Genomic DNA, 25363 nt, shown 5'->3' on the forward strand with positions numbered 1-25363 from the left:
TATATTACAAGAGTACAATTGGCCTAGAAGCATGGAGAAAAAATTTCCATAGCTGTCATGAATTTCAGTGGGAAGTGGATTTTTTCTGCCATGCATCTTGCTCAGAGACTGGTAATCTAAGCTTGGAGCAGACATGCAATTACCTCAATAACCAGTATCAGGCAAATAAGAACTTTCAACTTAAACTATGCAATGACTGTCATGAACATAAATTGCCGATGCCAGAATGCAACATAAGAGTTTATCAATTCATGCACCTCAACCAGCGAAAGGGTAAATTTCTAAAGTACACAAAAACCCTAGCTTGTCTCAGATCAAATATATTTGCAAGATCCCAAACAACAACATGAATTGCCACCGTCAAAACAAGGACCTCATAGTACGCCTAAGCTTGTGCTTCAAGCTCCAAGAGTAGAGTGTGGCTAACTGCATCGGATCCTGGGCCAGTGAACTGAATTGGACCTATAATGAAAATCATCATCGTGAGCAACGAACTTATGTAAACGAACTCCAGTTCAACATAGAAGTAGATTTAAACCTATAGCACTGTTTTCTAGTCAACTTAAAGGTCAATATAAACTGGGAAAGGAACAGGACTTTTCATAAGCAAAGGCAGCGGAAACAAGAGATGAAATAACAGTCAATACATACCTGGACTGATGTAGCAATTCTTCAGTGCCCATTCGTCCCTCAAGGAGGCAAACTTTTTGAAGGGTGCCCCTGAATGATGCAATATGGAACATAGTCATTCACTATCCAAGATAATTGGAACTGATGTTAAAAGTGCAATCATTATAGCATCCGATATTGAAAAATCTATATTTCAAAATAACTGACAATCTGGATCAAGCCACTAAAGTTTGGATGTCCAAGTATGTCATGGTGATTAGTAAAAAGAAATAACGAGTTAATCTTTTGTATATCATTATGAACCCAAAAGTAAACACTTCACCGTCCCTTTCATTTCATTTTTCTAATTCAACATGGGTGAAAAACACAGTTCACTTGCTACTTTTAGTGGATTATTAAAGTTTTTATGAATATATATACCTTCAAGCTCCACCATTGCCTTCTTGATCACAGGCTTGAATTTACCTGCAAAGAAAATTTCATATGCATAAACAGCAGAACAATGGAGAAAGCATTCATATTAAATGCAGCACATACAAACTTTCTGATTTTAATATAACAAGAGGTTGTAAAAACCGATGTTTTTGAAACCAGACCAGTGAAGGAATTGGTTTACAGTTCACTGGACAAACCGTGATTGAACCATGGTCGAACGGATGATAATTAAATATATATTTTAATGTATTAATTACCAAACTAACATAAAATCATAAGAAATCAAGTTAGTTAAAATTTTAAATTAGCATAAAAGATCATGTTATACATCCTGCAAGAAGAAAAAAAACTAATAATGAGGCAAAATACCCATATATAAGTCTCATAAGTGGGCATTTATAGCTTGGCGTTGGGTCTTTATTTGGCTCAAAAAATAATTGTTTGAATTAGAAAATAAATAAAGCAGTTCAAATCGGTTCTAAACCCGTTTTTGACCAGTCTCTGGTTGTCCGGTTTTAGAGTTGTTTGAACAAACCACCTGTCCGATTTACCAGTTTTCCGATCAAACCGACTGGTTCAATCCGGTTTTTTAATCAATCGTGGAGATGGTCCAAAAATACATAAAAGAAAATATTTCTAACTTCAAATGCATTTGATTGTCAATTACACTAGCAACAGAGTACGGTATAACTATGGATCTAAGTTTTGCTACGACATTGTATCGAAAGGTAAGCCTGGAAGCATATATTTCAGTTAATAGCCGTTGGGTAAAGCAAAAGCTCCCATAGATCAGAATGTGTACCGTGTCTCCTCTCCACATCCATCAGTGAGGTGAGTGCAGTTCCACCAACAACCCATTCTTCAACTGGAGCACATAAATTCGCAACCTGATCAAAATATTATAGCAAATTCAAGAATTAAGTTGATGACTTAACTATTATGAAATAAACAATTTCAAAAAACAATCAATTATCAACATCAATCTAGAAGAAATATGTAATTTGATAATCAAAAGATAAAGGCATTAAGAGAAGCACAAACTGATGATATTAGTCCAGTCTTCCCACTATGAAGGAGGGCGCCAGCACCATAACCCAGAGCATAGCAATAAGTAGCATCAAAATTAGTTGGCAAACCACATCTCCCTTCATAACTGCATATTTTAAACAAGTGTGGGTAACTTCAAATTCTAACAATGAAGTCATATCACACTTAACGTATATATGATCAATAGAAATTTTAATCCAAGTTAAAGGTGAATAACAAAGCATGTCTCTAGAACCTTTTTTTGTTTCACAGCAATATGTATTGGAATTTATAGCTCGAAATAATAATATCAAAATTAGATAAAATACCCGAAAAAGTGAGACTGCCCTCTAAATAAGCCTTTATATTTGCCTTCTTGCCTTCTCTTCTCCAACTCAGTTTCAGCCATTTGAATAAGCATTTTCTCTGTTTCTATCTTGGCAACCTAAATGGGAATAAAACAATGTTAACATTGATGATTCAAATTGCATACAGGGATCAAATACATAGCAAGATAGCACTATAACAACATTAGGCACCTGAACATTTCCATGTGGATCTCTTTCAAGCATCAATTGTTCTTGGATTGCTTGAGGTAATAAATCAAAAAGCTTCAATGACTGATCAGTGAGTTTCTTCTTCCATAACCCACCCTCATCCACAATATCATTGGCAAGAATTTCATTGAGTTCTGCAATAAGATGCTGGACCTGCAAATAGCACAACACCATGTACAAATGAGCATCATCAGCAAGGGTGCTCTTTTATACTGATTGTATATTAACAGCACCAATACATAATCACAAGCTCATAAAGAGAAAAAACACTGGTAAATAAGCTCTGTTTATGCAGAGGGATAGATACCTCAGGAATGAAATCAATTAGACCTTCAGGGATAAGAATGACCCCATAGTTATAATTAATTTCAGCTCTTTTACAAATAACATCTACAATATAGTCTGTGACATTTTTCAGCGTCAGCTTCTTTGCAGCAACCTGAAACGCATATTTACAGGTGAAATCAAGTTTTTTGATAAGGGCTCCTGACCAATTATCAAAATTTAATCACAAGATCAACAGGAAATCATCTTGTTTGGATTTCATCCACCCCAAGAGTGTACAGACACTAGATAAACTGATAAAAAACTTATATGACAAACCTCTTCTCCAATAATAGTAATGTTTGGATGAGTTTGTAAAGCGCATTCTAGCGTAATGTGTGAAGCTGCACGCCCCATAAGCCGCACAACTGCAGACAGATGATGGTATGTCTTACTTATTATTTGAAATCGAGCGAAAAAATAATGAACACACACACACACACACACACGTACTTGAGGGTATAGTATATAGTTAATATTTATGTACTTGCCAATGACTCAATAAAATGCCATGAAAATCAATAAACCCTTCAACAGCACAAGAGCATGAGTACTAATACAACTCAAAAGAATCAAGAGTAGAAAAATCACATAACAGGAGAAATGTTGACATAAGGCAAAGATGATGTATGAACAAGGCATTTCTAACTCAAGTAGAATGAAATGGGTGATATCATATAAGCAAAGGGGTGAAGATAAGGATAGACAAAAGCATTTTGTCAATATTTTGCTTGAATATAAACAAAGGGGTGAAGACAAGGATAAAAATCATGAATAATTTATAATAAAAGGAGATAGAATATTCCTCATTTGGGTATTGAAAAATGGTTTTGTTATGTAGATGGCAGTCTTTGCAATTTCAAACAAAAGAAATGAAAATATGACCTCAGGTCTTCAGATGATACAATAAGAGCAAATGATAGCAGTGGTTCTAAAGCAAAAAAAGTTTAAAAAAGTAAATCTGCACATGTTGAAAGAAGTGGAAAGCAATACAAGCAGTACAGAATAGTAACAACATCAATGTCCAAGGTGATGCATTAACATTGGTATGTGCAACTCTGCAAATTCTTCAGTCTTTATAGCTAAATAGATCTAAAGGGTTTCTCAATTCCATATACTTACAATGGTAATATTTTCCAGTTGACCGGGCATCTATCATAACATTTCCAATCATTTCTGCATATATCTGTATTAAATTAACATTAAAATGTGAGAATAGTTAGGTCCTGTGATCATGCAACATGTACCCAAAAAGGTATATATTATCTAACAACATTTAGCAAATAAAAAAATATGCATTACAAATTAATATTTAGAACTAATACTAGGAAAGAGAGTTTATAAATATCATAATGCTATTGCAATCACTTATAAACCAATCACATATTTGAAATGTTTAAAAATGTACGGGCTAGAATAGAGCAAACAAAATTACAAATGCACAGTGAAGACTGACTGCATATGTTCATTCACCTTGCATGCAGTATCAAACCCAAAACTTGTGGGAACTTCTTTGCTTTTCAAATCACCATCAATGGTTTTAGGGCATCCAATCACATGTGTCTTCAAGTTTTTGCTCCTGCATAAATCCATATTAAACTAGTAAACAAACAGGAACACTTTACATACTCAAAAAACGGAAATTATTTCTCTTCATATGTATATACAAAACTAATTACATAATAGACGAACTGGTAAAAGGACCTTGAAGATTAATATAAACCGACATGAAAACACCATTTCATTAACAAAGCTTCCTAGAACACAGACTGCCATAAATAAAATTTCATAAAACTAACCTGAAGTTCTCAGCAAGGAGGCATGCATTTGTGTTTGAGTCATCTCCACCAATAACAACAAGCCCATCCAAGTCTAGCTTCTGTGCTGTTTCTTCAGCTTGTTTAAACTATACCATTTAAGTAAACTGAATTACTCCTCAGACTTAAAGAAAATATATAAGAGCTCAAATGTATTATCATATAGAAAATATGTAGCCTCACGGCATTCACCTGCTCTGGAGTTTCAATCTTGTCCCTCCCACTGCAAATCATGTCAAAGCCACCCTGCCAACAGAAATTGTTATAATCATATATCAAAATCTTGTGATCGTTGACATAAAAAAAAGAGGCGTAACAGTTCTTGACAAGCTAAAATATTCACATGTATGAACAGGCATAAGAAGCATGTCAAATCTCAAATGCATCACGCTCAGACAGCACCAGAAGTCATGATATATATATAAAAAAATAAAATAAAATAAAAAAATCAAGGTGACGGGTAAATAAACTTTTTTATTTCAAATAAATCCACAACAACCATTTCGAAAATTCAGCTAAACAAGCATGATTACGTTCCAAAAACTTGTGAAAAAGAAAAAACGGACCTGATTTCTGTAAGGATAAATATAGTCACAGGTGAGTTCAACGTATTTGCACTTCATGATGCCAGCAGGACCACCTCTGAAACCATACAATGTGCTTCCTTTTGCGCGCTCTTGCAGGTAATCTAAGACGGAAAACAAAAAAATAAGAGTTGAAAAAACGTAATAACTACACATATCTAGCTATTATTAGATGCAAAAAAGAAGAAGAAACAATAGATTGAGTTGGATTTAGAATGAGCATTACCGAAGATTCCAGAAATGACGTTGTGACCTCCAGGAGCCTGGCCTCCAGAGAGAACCACACCAATCTTCAGCTTGTGATCGGGCTGCACCAAGTGCGAATCGCTCGGAACCAACTTTGCTGAAGGCTGACCGAACAAATGCGGAAACAGCTTCGCGATCTCATCTGCACACACACACGCACATTGACAGTGAATAGAGAGTAAAAGACATTACAGAAACAGATCAAATATGGATCGATATGAAGGAAGGAGATTGACCTGGATTCCCAGCAGCAGAGCTTTGGGGACCATCGACAATGGTGAAAGGCTTTTTGAGAACTGAGGGAAGAGGGAGCGCGTGGTCCACACGGCTGCTTTGGACCTCACTGTATACGGAGGCGAATCGACCGGTGAGTGAACCGTGGGCGAATCCACCGTTAGGTACTAGAAATGGTGCCATTTGGGGAGACACACAGGGGGAGAGAGAGAGTGCGTGTGTGTGGTGAAGCGAAGCGTAAATCTAGAAAGTTGAAAAAGCAGAGAAGTAGGTTTGAAAAGCGGACGCAGAAAGTCTTTCAAACCCGAAAAATGAATATCCCGATCCGCTTTGTTACCTTATTATTATTATTAGAAATAATTTTTTTTATGTTACATGAAAAAATTTATATCATGTTATACACATATTAAAATTTGAGTTAATATTTTTCTTTTTAAATTGTGAGACTCACATAATTATATCTATACAGATAATGCTATTTCATATAACATAAAAAAAGTATTAGCCTATCATTATTATTATGGAAAGTTCATCAACCAATGATTTTATTCTTTTATTACTTGCATCTTTATATATATATATATATTTTTTTAATTAATTAATTTTTGTGATTTTTATCATCCAAAATTATCTTTAACACAATTAATAATTGAAGTAATTTGTTCATTTTACTGATGTGATAAAACGGGCAATAGTAATGTTCAAAGCAAATATAAAAAAAGAGCGATATATGATGAATGGTATGCTCCATCACACCACGGACCTCTGAATATATATTAATCCAATAATAAATACATGGATCCTTAGCCGAAAGTTTAATGCCTGCACAAATAGCACAATGTCACTTTAATCAGCTGCCAGTAACTATTTAATAAACATGGTTTAAGAGTTTTAACAACCTGTAAATCATTCAACGGTGAAGGTCCTATTGCCTCTGCCACTCTGCTGTATGGAAGAACTCATTTCTACAAATCTTTGAGCCTCGTCTAGTTTACCATAGCTAGAGCTAGCAAAACGGGTTCAGCTCTGCGGGTTAACCCGTTTAATCCATTAAACGGAGCAGGGCGGGTGAGTTTTTTAACCTATCTCAAAAATGGAGCGGGACGAGTTTATTTTTTGGCGGGTTGATGGTGGGCATAGACGGGCCGAGACGGATCAGTGCAAAATAGGCTCGGGTTGGCGGGCCAACTCGCCCAATCCGCCAAACGGAACGGGACGAGCTGAATTTTTTAGCTCACTTTTAAAAGCGGAACGAGACGAACTGGCTCATTTTTTGACCGGTTAATGACGGGAGGGATGGAGCAGGGCGGACCACCCACTTTCCCACCTGTAACCATGGCGGGTAAGATGTCGATTCATTATAGTGGAGAGTTTTGACCATTTTTGTTTTTTGGGTCAGATTTTACCAAACATAAAATAAGAGTGAAATGAATAAGTTGACTTAATTACTAATAGTGTTAAAGGTAGACTTAAATGAAAAAAAAATTACAATAGAATAATTAATAAAAAAACAGCATAAGGATGTAAGTAATAAAAAAATAAACCAAAGAGTGGTTTATAAACTTTTTCCTTATTATTATTATGGGTTTGATGTTTGTCATTTTAAACGATATAAGTTATGTCATTTTAAGAGAAAGATAGACACAAGGAATAAAAATCATAAGAGAGAAAGTTGATGATTTTTTTTAAGTTAAATTTTAAATAAAAAAATATTTTCTTATGTTTAACTCTCTCTTAAAATGATATAATTTTATGTCATTTTAAATGACAAACACTTTTTTTTTTATTATTATTATTATTATTATGTCATACCAAAGACAAAATCTAGAAATGGGGTCTTTTCTTTTAAGAAAATTTTGGATATAAGATTTGTTAATGGTTTGAACTTTGGTGATCTCACGGCTTCCGTCGGTATTTGTCACCGATTTAGTCATTGTTCGTTGTCAAAATTATATACGCCTTTCATATAAATTGTAATGATTTAATGGTTGTGTGATTTATCTAATACTTGACGTTCTTTTAAAATAGTGTATGTTATTTGTTAAAAATGATAAAGTGAGTTAGACTCGAGAGATAAACTCGTTTAATATGCTAGAACTGATAAGTCATATTATTAACTTGTACTTTGTGATGAGTCTGACTGGTTCAGGTCGAATCTTTTTTTTTTATAATGAGTTGGGCAAATTAACCTGTCTGATTCATTATTTTTTTATTATTTGATTTTCTTTTGTAAATTATTCGGTTTAACTTAAAACAAGGTAAATTGACTTTTCTAACTCATATTTAAAAAATAAGTTTTTTTTTTTTGTAAACTAAAAAATAAGTTAATCTACCTCGTTTCGTTTTAAAATGACCTTTAACCCTTGACGGGAGCTCAGTCAACTAAGCTTCTAAGGGTTTGCTTGAGTCAGGGGTTCAAACTCTGCTTCAAACAAATTCTTGAAAAATCTTTGAGGGCCAGAGAATGTGCCTCCTTCCTCGAATAGGGAGATTAGTCTCATCCTTCTTCCGGTAGCGAAGCTCAATACACTCGTTATTTCAATGAAGGGCTAGCCTACAGAGCCGTATCCCGAGGACAAGGTGATCGGAGGAGGTTAAATGGGGATACCTCCAGATTATAAAAAAAAAATGACCTTTAACACATCGAAGCAAACCAACCCGTTTGTAATCTCTATTATTATTAATCATATTGTTATTTCAAAATAGTGTACTAAATTTCTTATACATTGGAAAATTAGAGAAATATAATAATATTGTATTAAAATACTGTAATGTTTGAATTATTACATTGTATTAAAATGAATATAAAATTTAATATAATCTTACATAGCTTTAAAAGAGATTATAATAATATTAAAAAAAATCCCAAATTAAAAATAAATAAATAAACAGATCATGGTTGGTGATATGATGAAGTGATTCATGCTTTGAGTTAAGCACACCCTTCACCCGCTTCAAGAGCTCACCTAACGTTAGTGATTGGAAGGTGACACCGCTGAAGTTGGTGGATCTGTCACGTGTGAATTCGACGCAAGCGTATATTCTCATTTGATCCTTTTATATATTAATTTTATTAACATGAGTCACATGATAAGAAATTAATGGGTATTTTGTGTAGTGTGTAAAAATTTATAAATTTAGATAAAATTAAAAAACAAGAATTAGAAATATTTAAAATTATATATATATATATATATATATATATATATATAATTTGATTACTTTTGACCATGTGAGTTTCACAAATGTGGGACATGTGATTAAATTATATTACTGCGATAAATAATTTTCAAATTATATTTCTTTAATATTTAGTTTTAAACTGTATTAATTTGGTCAATGTACCCAATTTAATGATTTAACTTCTAGCTTTATATTAATTAAATATTTAAATTTCAACTAGTTAAGCTCAACTTTGCCACTCAATATAAAATCTATTATGATTGTGTATGTTCAGTTAAACATAAGTAAGTCAAACTGAAAATAAAATCAAATGCTTATATATAATCAATTGAAGTATTATTATTGTTGTCGTTATTCTTAAAAAATTTCTAACTATTTAAACATAAAGCCAATTCACGAACTAATGAATCCAACATATCCAAGTTTAAAGTCGGCGCATATATCATGAACAAAGAGAGGTAATTCATAATGAGTCCAAAATAGTAGTTGTCTCGTGTTATTGAGATAACATCATTTTCTATATTGCATTAAAAGTATAAAAGCGACGGAAAGCAATAACCTAGATAGTTGAGATAATAAACATTTGATAATGTAGAACAAGAGAAATCTTTTGCTACGAGAGCAATTTTTTTTTTTTTTAAGATATTCTATTCAGTTAATATTTCGCGACTGATCTGATTCGGGATGAGTTCTGAAATTAAAATTTTGAACCACTTTCACATATAATACTAGAGAAGGTCAACCTAGCTATCATCATTTGATTAAGAGGACCCTTTTTAGTGCTTGTTTTGATTGACTTCTCCTTCCCTAGAAGCTGCTTTTTTTAAAAAAATAAGTGCTTTTAGAAGAAAAACTTATGTTTAGATGAGTGCTTTCAATAAAAGCAGAAGCCAACGAAAAAGAAGAAATCTTGCTTTTCTGAAAAGCTAAATTTTTTAGCTTTTATAAGAAGGAGAAGCAAAAAGCTAAAATTTGACCGTGACTCTCCGTTCGAGTATTCTGTCTCAGCGCAGCAAACTTCCAAGGTTGAGGATGAAAAAAGAGAGAGATCTGAGATGGCTTCGATCGATGAAAGAGAAGAGAGGTATACCATGGTTGGGTTTTTGGCGAGACTCGAGGGAGAGAGATATACGAAGAAGTCGCTAAGTATTGAAAATTGAAAAGGGTAATTCATATTCTGATGTTGCCATGCATATTGCTAGTCTTTCACTTTCATTAGAACTTTTTAGACCGTTAAGGTCCATCAATGGCAGTTCACATGCATCCACAAGAGTGTGATTTTGATCAATAAAACTTTTAGCGTGTTGGGGTTTGGAGTTCAAAGTTGAGCAGAATTTATCAAATAACATTGAAAAAGAAACCATGAATAACTATGAATCTCACATCCTAAAAAAGAAACATGTGGCGAGATCCGTAAATTTCACCAGAAAAATTGAAGCATGAAAAAGAAATAGAAACCAGAACCAAATACAGGATGAAAAAAGAAGAACATACAACGGGATGGAAAATAGAAAAGGGTAAAAAAAGAAAAAAGAAAGAAAGGGCATAACAGTAATTTTATATTAAAAAAGTACTTTTTTATTTTAACATCCAAATGATATTTTTACTTAAAAGTACTTTTCAAATATTACATCTAAACACAAAATAACTTTAATTTTTAAAAAAAGCAACTCATACAAATATTTTTTTTCAAAAGCCCATCTAAATGGACCCTTAATATATAGACAGATAGATTTCTAATAAGCTCCTCATGTTTTAGTCGTTATCGCCCGTGTGCTCCTTTGGTGCAAAATTAAATGTCTTGATGCAAAGTGTTAACGGTTGTTTCATGTATTTATAATAGGTTATGACTATGTACTAATTTCTCACAAACAATATCCAACAGCTAAAGCAAACACCTTGAATAAAATGTAAAATGTTCTTGCCCATCACAGAAGCACATGGGTTCATCAGTTTATGATTTAGCGTAGGTGTTAAGTGGCAGAATGATTTACAATTTTGATAAATGAGTAAAAAAATTTACAAACTATTAATGAACGAGCAGATCTAGCTAGGAGTGTGCATAAAACGGTTCATAACCGGTTTTGAAAAAACGAACTGAACCGGTTTTAAACAGTTTGATTTTCAAACCGAACTGGTTTTAAACGGTTTGGTTTTCAAACCGAACCGGTTTGAAACCGGTTTCAATACTAGTTTATGGTTTATAATCGGTTTTGAGTTAAAATCGATTTTAAACTAGTTTTAATTCAAAATCGATTTTAAATCAAAATCGGTTATTAATCGTAAATCGGTTATCAAATTCAAAACCGGTTTTATAATAAATTCAAAATTTCCGTTGATTTTCTTAACGTTGGTGGTGATTTTTGTCTTTGGGTAAAACCATGTAGGACTCATGGCTAAAAACTTTTGGAGGTTATGGAAAGAGAAGAAGCATAACTGGTGAGTTTTGGTTTAAGAAGATATGTATGGTTATGGTTTTACTGAGATGGTGTTGAACTGAATAGAAAAATATATATTATATAATGAAACGTTATAAGATGCATTTAAATTGCAATATTTGTTGTAGGAAAGTGGAATGCTGAAGCCACATCTGTGATTTTGGGAAAATGCTAATGTTGAATCCTTGTTTCTAATTTGCTTTGCTATCAGCAGATTTGTTTAGGTTTCATCCCAATCCACATCTTTTGTCCCATCAAAATGAATGGTTTTGTTTGAATCTGTTCAATGGAATCATGGTTAACTGGTTATGGTTGATATCAAAACAAATGGAATCAGATCATGGCAAGCTCTTCATTGGAGGAAGGATAACTAGGAGAAAGTATAATAGTTTGGTCATGGATAACTATTAATAACCAATTTTTTTATGATTTGGTAGATAACCAGTTTATAAAATAAAATACAGTTGTATATAAAACCAGTTTTTTAAATGCGGAGCAGTTTAGTTATGGATTGGTTTGGTTCTTTTGGACATTTTGAACACCCCTAGATCTAAGAGTAGCCTCGACTCATTACTAGTCATAATTTTGTAATTGATAAGAACTAATAATGAAATAAGGGAAAAGTATTTCTTCAGTCACTGGAGATAAAGTTATCTTTAGTGAGCGCAAAACGACATCGTTTTGGGTTATAAGATTAAAAAATTATAATGACAAAGAATAATATAACCCTGTAATATATTATAATTACAAAAACACCTTAATTTCTGCTCCAAAACGACGTCATTTTAAGCTCACTGGATATAACTTTATCTCCGGTGGAGAAATCCCTTACCCATAAAAGAATAACTCTATTTCATTTTCATGTTTATGCTTTAAATAAATAAGGGTGTTATTAATCTCATATTAAAGAGTTAATTTATCTCATGTCATAGAAACAAATTTGTGGATCCACTATTTGTAAAAAAAAAAAAAAAAAAAACTTACAAGACCCACCTTTTTATGAGCTACCTTCCATCTAAAAAAGAAAATGTTTTACCAAAAAATAAAATAAAAAAACGCTATTCATAAGGATAAATGGGTTCAATTTGAACGTATTTGAGCCAACAAAACTTTTGAGCTCCGGGCCGACTTGGGTTCTATCGGCCTCTATCAATTATTTTTTAGGCATAAGAAAACATGGTTTGGCCCAAAAAAGATTTTCGCATTAATCATGCGGACCGGATAGATTGAACTATTTTTTTCTTCACTTTGCAATGGAATGTTTATTCCCAAAAAAGTGAAAATGTTTATTCCTTAATAAGTACTAATTTCCATTCTAATCACCTTACCAAATATATTGGAATGAAAGTAGAAAAGTTGACAACATATCACTTGAAGCTAGTTCATGCTTCTTGCTTGTGCTCATAAAATTTCACACTTAACAAACATCGATCATGACAGGACGCAGCACGGCATTCACACTGTCCTGTCTATATATATGCATCTTGAGAATTACATATCTAATACAGACATGTTGCTTATTTATAAATATAAAACTAGTTATTATATAATGACCAAGCAAACTGGTGTGTTTAGCTTGTCAAAAGAGAGCTTCCTTCCTTGACAAGAACAAACACACTACCAACATCACCCCTTGAGATGCGTAGTTCTTCGTCAAGGTATGTAGTGAGTAACCACGATTGAGCATTGCTGTTGGAAATTGGGATCTTCAAAGGAGGCTGGTTGGAAATTGTTCTCACAACCGATGAGGCTGTGTCTTGGACAGACGTAAGTATGCCTTTAAAAGGTGTGAGGTCAATCTTTTGCCCCAGAAATTCCACATTTTCTGGTATCACTAACGAGTCTGTCAGCTGTGGAGTGCCAATGATGCCTTCCTCAAATTTGATCTGAATAACAGGCAAGGTTAAAAAATTGCACTTCTGGAGCTAAACCAATATCTTAAACTAACACAATGCAAGAAAGATGTTCAATTCACAGGCTAGCTATATATTTAACATTCCATCAGTGAGTTCTTATATATATGATTGTCAAACCTGCACACGTTTTGGACTTCGAACTTCAAATTTGGCATTGGTACTAATGGAGGTGGTAGCCAATGGACCAGCGAACTGTACAGAGTTTTGGACAGTAAAATTCTCTGAGTCAATGGTCTGAGATATTTCCTCTACCTTGACCAATGGCAGTGTTCCCCTTGCCAACAATGGGAATAAACCTGCAAATGATGTATACCTGCGGAAAAACAAATCCAACAATGGGTAATAGGAACCTACCACAATCAAGTCAATCCTCAAGACCTCATGTATAGTAAGTAGTATTATATACCAGTACATTCAATACAATCAATACAATACAACTTTCATCCACCATATTTCTATTCTATTTAAATATTTAATGGTAAGCTCGAAAATAAGAAAAAGGCACCAAGGGCCCTTTATGTCAACTAAACAACACTGTCAGAAAGCTTAATTGAAATTGAATGATTGTACCAACTGTTCCCATCACATGTGATGCTTTCTCAGAAATTCAAAAACCAGTTAGCTAAGTTCCGCTAGGACCACATAGCACTGCTATTAATGAATTAATAAAAGAGTTTTATACTAACACGAGAATAGAAATTTTTTTATACATCCTTCAATTTTTGTGCTGGTATTGAATCTCACATATCACTTTTTCTAAAGTATAGATTCCACGTGATTTTTATCTCTATAATATAAGAAGGCTCATCTCATGATAAAACACTTAATAAAAAGGAAAAACTTCAAAAACACTTCTAAGTTTACTCAAAATCACTTATCTCCTCCCAAAATTTCTAATATTTACCTCTTTATTTAAATTTTCTTTATCACTTATCTCCTAAGTTAATTTTCCATTCAAAACTAAATTTAACAGAATTAATTTTTTTTAAATACCAAAATTACCCTAAAAAAAAAAGGTACCGTTGTAAATGTTTGTATAAAAGATTTCCAACCTACACATGAGAAAATGTTAAAATTTGTTTTCACTCAAAAAAAATGCATTCAATTAACTATTATTCAGTAGAAAATAAATTGCAGAACCACAAGTTTCAGACTAAAGGAGATACGCATCCATATCAACAAAATCCAATATGACAACTCTTACCAATTTTTCTCCTCTCCTATTTCGGAGTTGTATAGTGTCGTGCTTTACATTCTCTATAGTGATAAATAAATAGGCTACGGCAGATCAGATGAAAATAAGGTGAACAAGTCGCAGCCACGGGACATCAAAGATTCCTCTACGGTGTTCTTTTATTTTATTTTAAGGGTAGATAAGGTATTTTTCAAAAAAAATTAACTTGGTTGACTTTATTTTTGGATGAAAAATTAAGTTAAAAAAGTAAGTAATAAAGAAATAATAAATAAGAGAATAAATAATTCAATATTTTGAAAAGTGATAAGTGATTATAAAAGAAACTTAAAAAGAGAGATTTTTGAAATTTTTCCTAATAAAAATGTATAGAAAAAATTCAAACTATAAAGTGAGGCTGAAGAGTGAACAATGGGAAGTACCGTCCTAAAAGCTTAACCTGACCTAGGCATCAATTAACAGATAGAGTGGTTGTGTCATCAATTAAAAAGCCTTTGCCGTAAATTTTGAGAAGAAGCTTACGCCAGAATCCATTTTCCGTTGAGGAGAGTCATGGCATCGGTGGGTGCAGGGGTGGGGTTCTTGGCTTCAAGCTGGGTGATAAGCTCAAGGATTTCAGCCCTGGTGTCGCTGCTCGCTTGAAGTCCACGATCAGTTCCATAAAACGAATCAACCAAAGCCTTCTTCAGATTCGCGGTCTCCGTCAGTTTCTCCTCCGGCTCTGCCACCGCCACGTCCGTGTAAGGGTCCTCCTTCTCTGAGCCCCACTCGTCGTTGTTCGTCGCAGCTCGGGCACACAGCATCGGCCTCGGAAATTTGGCCCAAATCCTCAGTGTTCCGACCGGTATGCTCCGAATCCCGACGGTGCACGGTGGCGAAATTGAGGGTGCGGAGTTGAGCAGGGTGACCGACAGGGTCTTGCAGCGGAGTTGGCTGAGGTTAGAGAGAGACGCCATTGTTCACAGGTTCAGAGAAGAGTTGAAGACGGAACAGAACAGAGATACAATAGACAAGTAAAGAAAGTGATAGATTTATAACATCCTAAGAAGCGACAATTACCAACGATTTAGATTGACAATTGAGACGTGTCATAAAAGCTTGATGTCGTTGTAAAATGTGAAGAGCGTGTCATTCAAATCGAAAGACAATCTTGTCCTTTCGTTTATGATAATTAAAAAAAAATTATAAGAATTATGTTGTAATGTTATATAGATTCGTTTTGTGTGTCGTAATTTTCTCTCTTTTTTTTCTTCAAAAAGTGTGGGCCTCACAAAATGGTGTGTGTAGAAAAGTTTGTTGTGTCATGTTAAATGACAAATGCAAATCCCATTAAAAAAATTGAATTCAACTATCTTTATATAATTTAGAAATAAATTATAAAATTTATAAATTATCAAAAAATATGATTGAAGTTAACTTTTATTTGTATAATACATATGAATATGAATTCCATCCACTTATTTTAATAATTTATGTACTGTTCTTAATCGAATTAGGCAAAATAATTAAGGTAACTTTTAATATGTATTTTGTTTAAAATTTATTAAATTTGTATTCAATTCTTGTACTTTTTAATCTATTATTATTATTCTTACTTAAGAATAGGTAAAATAACTAAATTATTAAACATAACACTTCATTCAATTCTATTTATATAAGTTTAAATGTTTAATTAAATTTTAACGATACTTTACAAATTTATTAAATTTCAAATAAAATTAATTTGTTTTTTATGAATTCTCAATATGGTATGTTTATAAAATTACATAAATATAAAATTGTTTAGATTCAACCAATTATACGTCGGTATTAGGGTAACAAAGTAAAACTTTTTTTTTTGTTCATAAATAAATTTAATAAATATCCGAAAACGGATTAAATCATAATACATCAAATATGAATACTCTTTTTTTTTAACTAAATAATATGAATTCTCTAATAATTATTTGGTGTACGATTTTTGGACTATTGACAGATAATTATTTCAATTTTTCGTTAAGAAAGGAAAAGGGTAATACCGGTTTTTCACAAAATGCCAATGAGAAAGAAAAGAGACGTGTTATACAGTAGAATCTTAAAGGCCAATGAAGGCGGTTTTGGCGGTCATATTAAATGGGCCTGGGTCTAAAAATTAGAACAGATGGATATTTTGAGTTTGGGGACGAGGACTTTCTTAAGCCTTTGAATTTGCGACGACAAAATTAAACTATAAAACGAAAATGGAAAGTGAAGATGTCCGAGACAATGAATGTACAAGACTCTGCGATTGGCATCGTGGATACTCTAGAATATTCCTTCAGTTTGTTGTTTGGTGATTAAACATAGCACATGTTCTTCTCCTTGGGAATTGGAAATTGCCATATTCTTTTCTTTTTCAAACCATATTCTAATGTTTTACTAGAGGTGTGCATAGATTGAATTGAATAGAATTTTTTGAAAAACTGAACCATATTAGTTTAAACGATTCGATTCGCTTTAAAATCGGTTTGGTTAGCCTCAAAATCGATTCAGTTCGATTCGAAAATGATTCGATTCGGTTAGAAACGATTCGGTTCGGTTCGGATCGACCCTGTTCTGAAAAGAAAAAAAAGAAAAAAAAATCAGTTCAATTCGGCTCGAAAACGGTTCGGTTCGGTTCGGTTTGAAAACGTTTAGGTTCTTGAACTAGTTCTTTAAAAACTAGTTCGGTTCTTGAACTGGTTCTATAAAAACCAGTTCAATTCATGAACTAGTTTGTAAAATCAATTATTTTAAGTGCAGTGCAGTTCAGTTCTGTTAATAGTTCGGTTTTGGTTTTTAATTATTTTGCACTTTCCTATGTTTTATCCTCCTTCCTATTTACACAACAACTAAAGTTTATGGTAAAAAATTATGCTATGCTCATGTTCACTCAGTAGAAACTCTTAAATTTGAATTACGATAATGGTATGTCTATCTATAAGTATATTACCATTACGCCTAATTCAGGATTTGATGTCGGCGTGACAGTGGCGGTTAACAATAATTACCACTAAATCGTCTAGAATAAGCTACACAGGTTGGGTTTTGAATGAATATTAAATTTACTGAGACAAGGCACATTTTTTCTTCTTAAACCTATTTTCCTTATTTTTTTCCCTACGCCAACAACCCATTATATCAAAATACTTTTTCATTTTGAAATAGAAAAAAATAATCAAATCAAGTCTTGTGCAATAAATAGAACATTAAACCCTTGCAACGTTGTTCTTGCTACTCTCACATCTAATCTCATCATCAACGGCTTCAACCTGCTATAAAATCGCGCAATGGACAACTATTTTGTCCATAAAATCTGTTGTCGAACTCAATTAATGTGTTTCTTCCTTCTCCAAAACAACCACCTCCTCTACCCTTTTCATTGATCCTTCTTAATGAGGTTTTCCTTCATCCTATTATGTTTATTTCTGTTATTCCCCTTTGTTTTTTTGTAGAATTGTGCTGGAACTAGACAAGCGCATTTGCTTATTGGGATTTTGTAACCCTAAGTATTTAATCAGGTGAGGCATCTTAAAAAATGTCATGTTAATTTTTCAATTTTCTTTTTCATGATTCATTTCTGTTCTAGTGTAATGATTATGTGGTGAGGCAAATTGAAATGCATGCGGCTGTTTTTATTATTTTGTTTGACATCGGACCGAATGTGAATTTGATTTTTTGTTAATGTATTTAATTTAACCTGATTTGGTTTTCTGGAGGAAACTAAACTCATTTGATTCTGTTTTGGGTAGTTTTTGCTTAGAAAATTATACTTGGTCCTATTTTTTGTTTGTTGGCTGCCATTTGCTTTTGTCGTGTTCTCAAGTCAGAAATCCACTATCAGAAAACTAAATATGGTGAAACACTTTATTGTGAAAGTTTTCAACCATAAATCTCTATATAATTTATTAGAACAATGTATAAAGAGCTTTTATAATCTAGGTTCACATTATTGGGTTTTTATTCCAGCTGCTAATTTGAAGAAAATGGCCTTTTATGGTTTAGATTGGTTCTAACTTTCTTCCTCTTTTAATATCATTTTAGTTACTTGAAAAAATTCAATAAATGAATGTTATTATATGGTTACTAGGTTTGACATAGAGGGACATATCTTGACGTTTGGGCATTTGCGATGTACAAGGAACAACTATTTTTGATGACTTAGCATATAGGTTCTTGTCTTTTTCAATTATTTCCTTTTTCTTTTTAGTTATTGCAGACCAGGACTACTGTTAATTGGCTTTTAGTTTTTCAATCAATAGAACCTGTTAAGTTATAGGCCTATGGCTTACTGAGAAGGTATGATTAAAGTTGTGTTCCTTGACTTGATAGGACAAATAGCCATGTTTGGCTTGCAAACACTTGGGCAACTTGATTTTGTTTGAATTTTATGTTTCTTACCTGACAATCCGAAAATATAAGTCTTATTTTACTTCTATAATTTGTAATGGTTTAGTTTTCTTAATTTTTATTCTATTCTTCGCATAGTCAATATTTATATTTTTTCTTGCTAAAACGAAATTTTTTTTGCACTATCCCAAAATGTAGGTCCCTTTACAAGTCTTGTCCATAGCTTGAATGTGTCCATTATCTCGTCAATGCAAGGAATTATTGAAGTTAAGAGCTAACTTCCTAGAAATAGGGCATCAGATTGAGCATTTCTACCTTAAATGATTCCCCCCCCGCATATAGTGACTATTTACTTCATTTAGTGTCAAGCAAATGAAGATGCGAAAGATGCGAAAAAGGTGGTTGTTGTCACGAGCACTGTTTCGTCTATTATTGTGATGCTTTTAACATTGGCTTTCATTTATTGGAGGAGAAAAACAATTAGAGGTAACCGTTCCGAGCTTAATTACCATTTCAAGATTATTTTTATTCCCACGTCATTGGATAGTTAATATATTATGGAATAGCCACATGAACACCCAAAATGAGTTTATCACAATGATTCATACTTGTTTTTTCCTTTAAGAATTACAGGGAAGCAGGTTACCATTCTTCCAACAACAACAAATTCAGAAATCATTAGAGCGTATTCTTCAATCATAGTTAGATATTACTGATACCTACTTTTTGTGCCTGGTGTTAGTTTTAGCCTAGTGTTCGTTGTTGTAGGTTTTTTCTGAGTTGAAAGTTGGCTCTTAGCTTGGCTAAGAAAGCTACATAAGGTTTAGAAGGTGCGACTTATACTTTGGATACTGTACTCAATCTTGTTTGAAGTAGTTGACAAATGAGTTATTGCTTTAGGTTAGCATATGCAATGTAGCATTTATTGTTATCCTTCTTTATTAAGCTCCAATAAACTGGTGGTATATATGATGTATGAACTTCGTCCATTTTCAGACTGATCATATATTTGGTTCGCTTTATTTTATTGAATGATAATCTTTATGGATGGTTCAACGTTAGAAACCAGTAAGATGGTGTGAGTTACCTTAAGGTGCATAATTTTTGCACTTCCAGCAGATGATGTGAAGAATTGCTCTGATCCAATGTACTCTTGTTTCTTCTTAACAGCAGTTTAGAACAATAACTTGAGTAAAGAAAATAGGAAAAAGATGCTAAAACCACAAAGGACCTTTATAATCTAGCTTCCCCATTTTAAATGCATAATGCAGTTATTGGATTGGTTGCAATATTTACCAGTGATAGATAATGGTCAATGTTTGATTTATCCCCAAATAAAGTATCTAATATAGAGGTTGATATCTATTAGTGCTTGTCAAAGTTGCTTGATGGTATGCAAGACCATTATACATTAGCTCAACCAAGAATTCAAAGGCTTGTTTTTAAGTTGAAGGAATTGGTCAAGAGAATTGATGGTAACTTTCTTCTAAGACATATTGTGTAAGAACCCGCACCGCTAATTAAGGTAATTAATTAGATAATTATGAGATTAATGAGATAATTCTATAATTGACCCTAAAAATTATGATAAGGCTTGTATAATTATAGAAAGTGAGTATTAATGTTGAAAGTCATTTTTCTGACGAAAAGTGCAGATACCGGTTCTGCTACTCGGTATAAATGCATACCGATGAAGTATCCCGGAAAATTATAAAAAGTGCATGAATATTCCTAGAATAATATGTAGGACTGTGATTTCAAGTTTCAAGTTAAAATAATGAGAACTGGTGCCAGAACTGATACTGGCTATGGAAAAACGCGTACCGGAAAGGTGCTGCGAAAATTAATATAAAAATATGATAAATCTTGTAAAATTGAGTAGGTTCAGAATCCTAAGTTTGGGATTAAAATGCTAAGCGTAACTATTAATGCTAATACTGTGTGGTTAGTGTTAAGTGGATTATATATAGTCACTTGCACACAACCCTAGGCTGTCAGCCATTCTATGCATGGGTTGTGTGTGTGTAGTTGCTGCCTCCTTCCCTTTTCACTGTTCCATTGAGTTTTCTTCACAAAATCCTTCAAGACACCATTTTTATGAGAGCTAATACACTTTAAACCTTGTAAACACTAAGTAGTTGGCTTTGAGGGTGAGTAGATAACCTTACTCTGAGTTTTTGGTCACTGGTTGGTAGGGTTTAAGGGTTGTTTTCTGAGTTTTGGTGTGAGAGGTCATCTTCTTGGCATTTTGAGCTTCATGGTGCCATTTGGATGGTGAAAGGTCTAAGCTTTTGGTTTAAATTCGTGGCCTTGTGAAGTCAGAACCTTGGTGTTGTGTTGAAGGCTTCCTTTCTGTTTTATTTTCGGAGTTTGGAGCTCTTGAGGTGAGCCATGATCACCTCTTTGTCATTTTGGAGTTTTAAGCTTGTTTAATCGATTAATAAGTGAAACTTTAACCATTTGAGTAAAAGAAGGTGTTTCTGAGTTCATAACATGTTGGTGTTCATCTGTTTAGGGAGTCATTAGACTCTCAATCGCGTTTGGACCCTTAAAAATGGGATTATGCAGATCACTGTTCGTATTTCTGCATTCTGGTGAAGAAGTATTCGAATACTTTTCGAGTGGTATTCGAATACTTGTTCACTGGTAGTCGAATACTCCTTGCTGGAGTATTAGGATACTTTTCTAGGAAGAAAAGTATTCGGATACCTTTGAAGAAGTATTCGAATACTGGAAAGTATTCGAATACAGTAAAGTTTGGTATTCGGATACTGTGGTATTCGGATACTGGTGGGTAAAGTATTCGGATACTTGGTAGTATTCGAATACTTAAATGAAAGTAATCGAATACTTTCTGGAGAGCTGGAGTATTCGAATACTACTCTTGGAGTATTCGAATACTTCCTGCAGAAACAACATGTAATGAGTTAAAATGAGTAAGAAAGACTTAATCACTTAATGGAATCTGAGCTATGATTATTGATGATTAATTATGATATGGGCAGATTGTGATTATGTTGTTTGTGGGCCTTGAGCTTGTGTGGACTCTTGGCATTGGATAGTTAGCTTGCAAGGTAAGCTTTCGTGTCCTCAGTTTAGCCATTGTGTGGTTCCACCATACCCCATGGGGGAATGATTTATATGTATGATGTGTTACATGCTTTAATATTTGAAATGTTGTTGAGCTTTTATGTGTAATGGCTTATAATATGCATGTGTTGTTCCACTTTGACGGTAAGCCTGAGTATGTAGCGTCATACAAGATGGTGAGACTGTGGTGGATGCAAGTAGCGTCTTGCACTAATTGTGGGTAATAGATGTATATAAATCTTGCATTTCTCTGGCCAATAGAATAATATTGACACACATGACATGGTTATCTGCTGCATTGCACTGTTTTAGAAATGATATTGATGAATTGCTTTTGGAACTTATATTGCACATGTAAGTGAGCTTGGGGTGGAAGATCCTTGAGGACCCCTTGTCTTACTGAGATTTCTTGTTTAGAGATCTCACCCCATGTTTGGGGACACTTATTTTAGGTTCAGGTAATTTAGGGGCTGATGCCTCTAGCGGCAGGAGGCCAGAGCTTAGCTAATTATGATATTATATGCTAACTTGTATGGATGCTGGATTTGGATGCTATTTATGCTTTCTGCCTTTATATTATTATTATGTTGTTGTTGTTGAGACTTATGTTGGGCTTGTTGCCTTATTTGGATGAGCATGAGGTTTGTCCATGTCACTTTGATGTTAGTACTTTTGAGCTGAGTTGTATAAACTATCAGGGTTGTCCGGTCTCAGTTAGCGGTCTTTTGCAATTTACATATAGGAAATGTTTTATTAAATGATTAAGTAAGCAAGTTGGTAATGATAATAATTGAAAAGAAAAAGATATTCCACATTTTTAATTAAGTGCAGCTTAATACGATGATATGATAACATTACCGGATATATACGGGGTGTTACATACTTCTTTTCTTAAATTATCTCTATAGTTGCATGATTTTAAATGCTCCACTTGCACATATGGATTTGGATCTGTATTAATTTTACAAACCTTCATTCTTTGTTGGTTACCGTCTCATTTTCAAAATTATCAGTTGTTTAAGGTTTTTGTACAAGATTAAAAAAAGCCATTAAATACCCTCAATCTTAAGGAAATTTAATTGCATTTAACGAAATTATCCTTTCACTCCATTTTATGCAGATACTAAGAGATAAGGATAAAATTGAAAGAAAAAAAAATGTCTTTTTGGTTTTGTAAAGCGATAGATAAAATGAAACAAAAATTCTTCTCTACATCAACTAATAATTTGAAATAGACACAATATATTATTATTTCTATATCTCAAAATACAATATGATACTAAAACTTTTAAGCTTACACCAGAGCCTATTTCAAGCCATATGGAGCAATAGGGACTGGAATTTCTTCAATTTGCTTTTCACTGGTTCAACTGCCTTCTTATCCATGAGGTTTGCTCTAAAAAAATATTATTTTTTCCTTACAAAGACAATAGTTTTCTCAAGAAGAACTTCATATGTAATGATAAAGTGACTGCATATCAATTATTAAATAACATATTTCTCCTTTGTTATTTGAGGCAAGGTTGTTAAAAATGAGATTTTAAGTAAAGTTCGAAGGGGCTAAAAAATCGTAAAACATAATATCGTAATGTAAAAAAATCGTAAAATCATAAAAATGTTTGAATATTGGTAAAATTGTTTTGATAAAAAATAATAATCAAAACATAAAATCGTAGTGATAAATCAAGATTTTAACAACTATAATTTGAGGTATATTGGTTATGTACTATAGAAGTCACAATATTTACATTATTAATAATATAAAGTTCATATTTTTTTTAATAACTTGTTTGGTACCATACATATGGATGCATTTAATGGAAGTCATGTTTTAGAATTTCCCACATATCGAGGCAAGTATGTTACTTTTTTTATTCTTGCTTATTTGTTTAAAAAATATTCTCGTACTTAAACTGTTAATTAAATTTATAATGTGAATGGTTAAAGAATACATTTAGTTAATTTTTCAATAAAGTTAAATTGATATTATAATATTGAATGAGCTGAAGCTGAATATTTAACGAGTCTTAATAATTTTATTTACTTTTGTAACATTCCCATTGGAACTCTATATTATTACGAACTTATGCAGCAAAACATTAAATTTGGTAATAATATATGAATGTCAAGGAAATATTAATTGTTGTTCATAATGTTCAAAATTTAAAAATGTATATTTTTATTAAAAATTTATATTCAATGTGCTTTTACATGAATTTTAATTTTTCATTGAGAAAAATATTTTATTTTGTGACTATACATTTATGTTTAGTTTGAAGAATCTCTCCGTAGTACAGTAATGGAAAAGGATTTTGAAAAATAATTGGCTGAAAATGTATTAACTTTTTTCTAAACTTAACTGCAGTTTAAACAAACACTATTATGATTTAAGTTTGCTGGCGGTTATTCCCACGATTTCCCAAAATCGCCAGAGAATTATTTAATGGCGCCAAGTATATCCGTGTATAAAGGAGAAATAACAAATTAGTTATGACATGCACTAATTTTGTTTTGTTAATGATTGCTATAAGTAATTTATATTTCATATTTAAAGTGTTGATGAGTTGAATGACAGGCTGAATTAATGGTGGAAAAGAACAAAATGGACCAAAACTCCAATTGATTATTATATTTCCAATGAGATGCCCTTGTAACAAATGTTGATCTTTCCACTTGGATTTTTTATCATACTCTATAATGTTGGTAATTACTCATTCAACTAATAATATGTGTTATCTCTTGCACTTTTATGAAATGTGACCAATAAAACAGGATAGATAGTAAACATACATCTGAAATAGAGACAACCTGATAAACCTTAAGTTTATCTTATTTTTATAGATTAAAATCAGATGAATTATCAAGTTAAATGAGTAAAAACTAGGGTTTTGATATAAAATACATGAATTATGTGATTATGAATTAATTAAGGGTTTAGTGTTTGTCATTTTAAATGACACAACTTTGTGTCAATTTTAATGAAACTACGTCGTTTTGGTGTGTTTTATCATTTTCTCTAATTTATAAAATTAGAAATAAAAAGAAAATGGAGGAGAGAGAATGTAAAAACTTACCAAAACGACGTAGTTTCATTAAAAATGACGTAACTTTGTGTCATTTAAAATGAGGGGCTAGCCCAAACGGGCCGTACCCCGAGGGCATGGTGCCCGGAGAAGGTTGAATGGGGATACCTCCTGGCAATGTACCAAAAAAAAATGAAAAATGACAAATATTTTTCCCATTAAATAATATATATTTGCTATTTTGAAGGAATTTGATGATAAATAGAGTCAAATATAAAGATTGGATAGATGGAGATCAAAACTAGAAAATGTGAGGATCTA

At 32.7% G+C, this 25363-nt stretch overlaps 2 protein-coding genes across 2 annotated transcripts; both read right to left on the reverse strand.

Moving 5' to 3' along the window:
* Positions 1-218: 218 nt before the first annotated feature.
* LOC133287235 (pyrophosphate--fructose 6-phosphate 1-phosphotransferase subunit beta) lies at positions 219-6036 on the reverse strand. The gene is made up of 16 exons (XM_061484801.1): positions 5856-6036; positions 5600-5761; positions 5356-5477; positions 4982-5035; positions 4772-4878; positions 4446-4551; positions 4095-4158; positions 3252-3340; positions 2956-3087; positions 2631-2801; positions 2421-2536; positions 2107-2218; positions 1868-1952; positions 1051-1095; positions 652-720; positions 219-462 (listed from the first exon to the last, which is right to left on the reverse strand). The coding sequence occupies exons 1-16, from the start codon at positions 6034-6036 to the stop codon at positions 386-388; spliced, it is 1692 nt and encodes a 563-aa protein (XP_061340785.1). The 3' UTR covers positions 219-385.
* A 6789-nt stretch (positions 6037-12825) lies between these two features.
* LOC133287227 (plastid-lipid-associated protein, chloroplastic-like) lies at positions 12826-15591 on the reverse strand. Its single transcript, XM_061484792.1, has 3 exons — positions 15105-15591; positions 13508-13703; positions 12826-13360 (listed from the first exon to the last, which is right to left on the reverse strand). Exons 1-3 carry the CDS (start codon positions 15536-15538, stop codon positions 13046-13048), a joined length of 945 nt encoding a protein of 314 aa, XP_061340776.1. The 5' UTR covers positions 15539-15591; the 3' UTR covers positions 12826-13045.
* Positions 15592-25363: the final 9772 nt, after the last annotated feature.

This window comes from Gastrolobium bilobum, unplaced genomic scaffold (genome assembly GCF_033153095.1).
Source record: "Gastrolobium bilobum isolate Gb01-03AN ecotype WA unplaced genomic scaffold, APGP_CSIRO_Gbil_v1 utg609, whole genome shotgun sequence".
In the NCBI taxonomy this organism is placed as follows: Eukaryota; Viridiplantae; Streptophyta; class Magnoliopsida; order Fabales; family Fabaceae; genus Gastrolobium; species Gastrolobium bilobum.

Bases quoted from the DNA above. Each gene is read 5' to 3' on its own strand.
- LOC133287227 (XM_061484792.1), bottom strand. From the start codon at position 15,538: ATGGCGTCTCTCTCTAACCTCAGCCAACTCCGCTGCAAGACCCTGTCG. The intron at 13,704-15,104 runs GTAAGCTTCTTC...GTTTTTCCGCAG, and splicing joins AACGGAAAATGGATTCTGGC to GTATACATCATTTGCAGGTT. The intron at 13,361-13,507 runs GTTTGACAATCA...CCTGTTATTCAG, and splicing joins GAAGTCCAAAACGTGTGCAG to ATCAAATTTGAGGAAGGCAT.
- LOC133287235 (XM_061484801.1), bottom strand. From the start codon at position 6,036: ATGGCACCATTTCTAGTACCTAACGGTGGATTCGCCCACGGTTCACTC. The intron at 5,762-5,855 runs GTCAATCTCCTT...GTGTGTGTGCAG, and splicing joins CTCTGCTGCTGGGAATCCAG to ATGAGATCGCGAAGCTGTTT. The intron at 5,478-5,599 runs GTAATGCTCATT...TTTCCGTCTTAG, and splicing joins CGTCATTTCTGGAATCTTCG to ATTACCTGCAAGAGCGCGCA.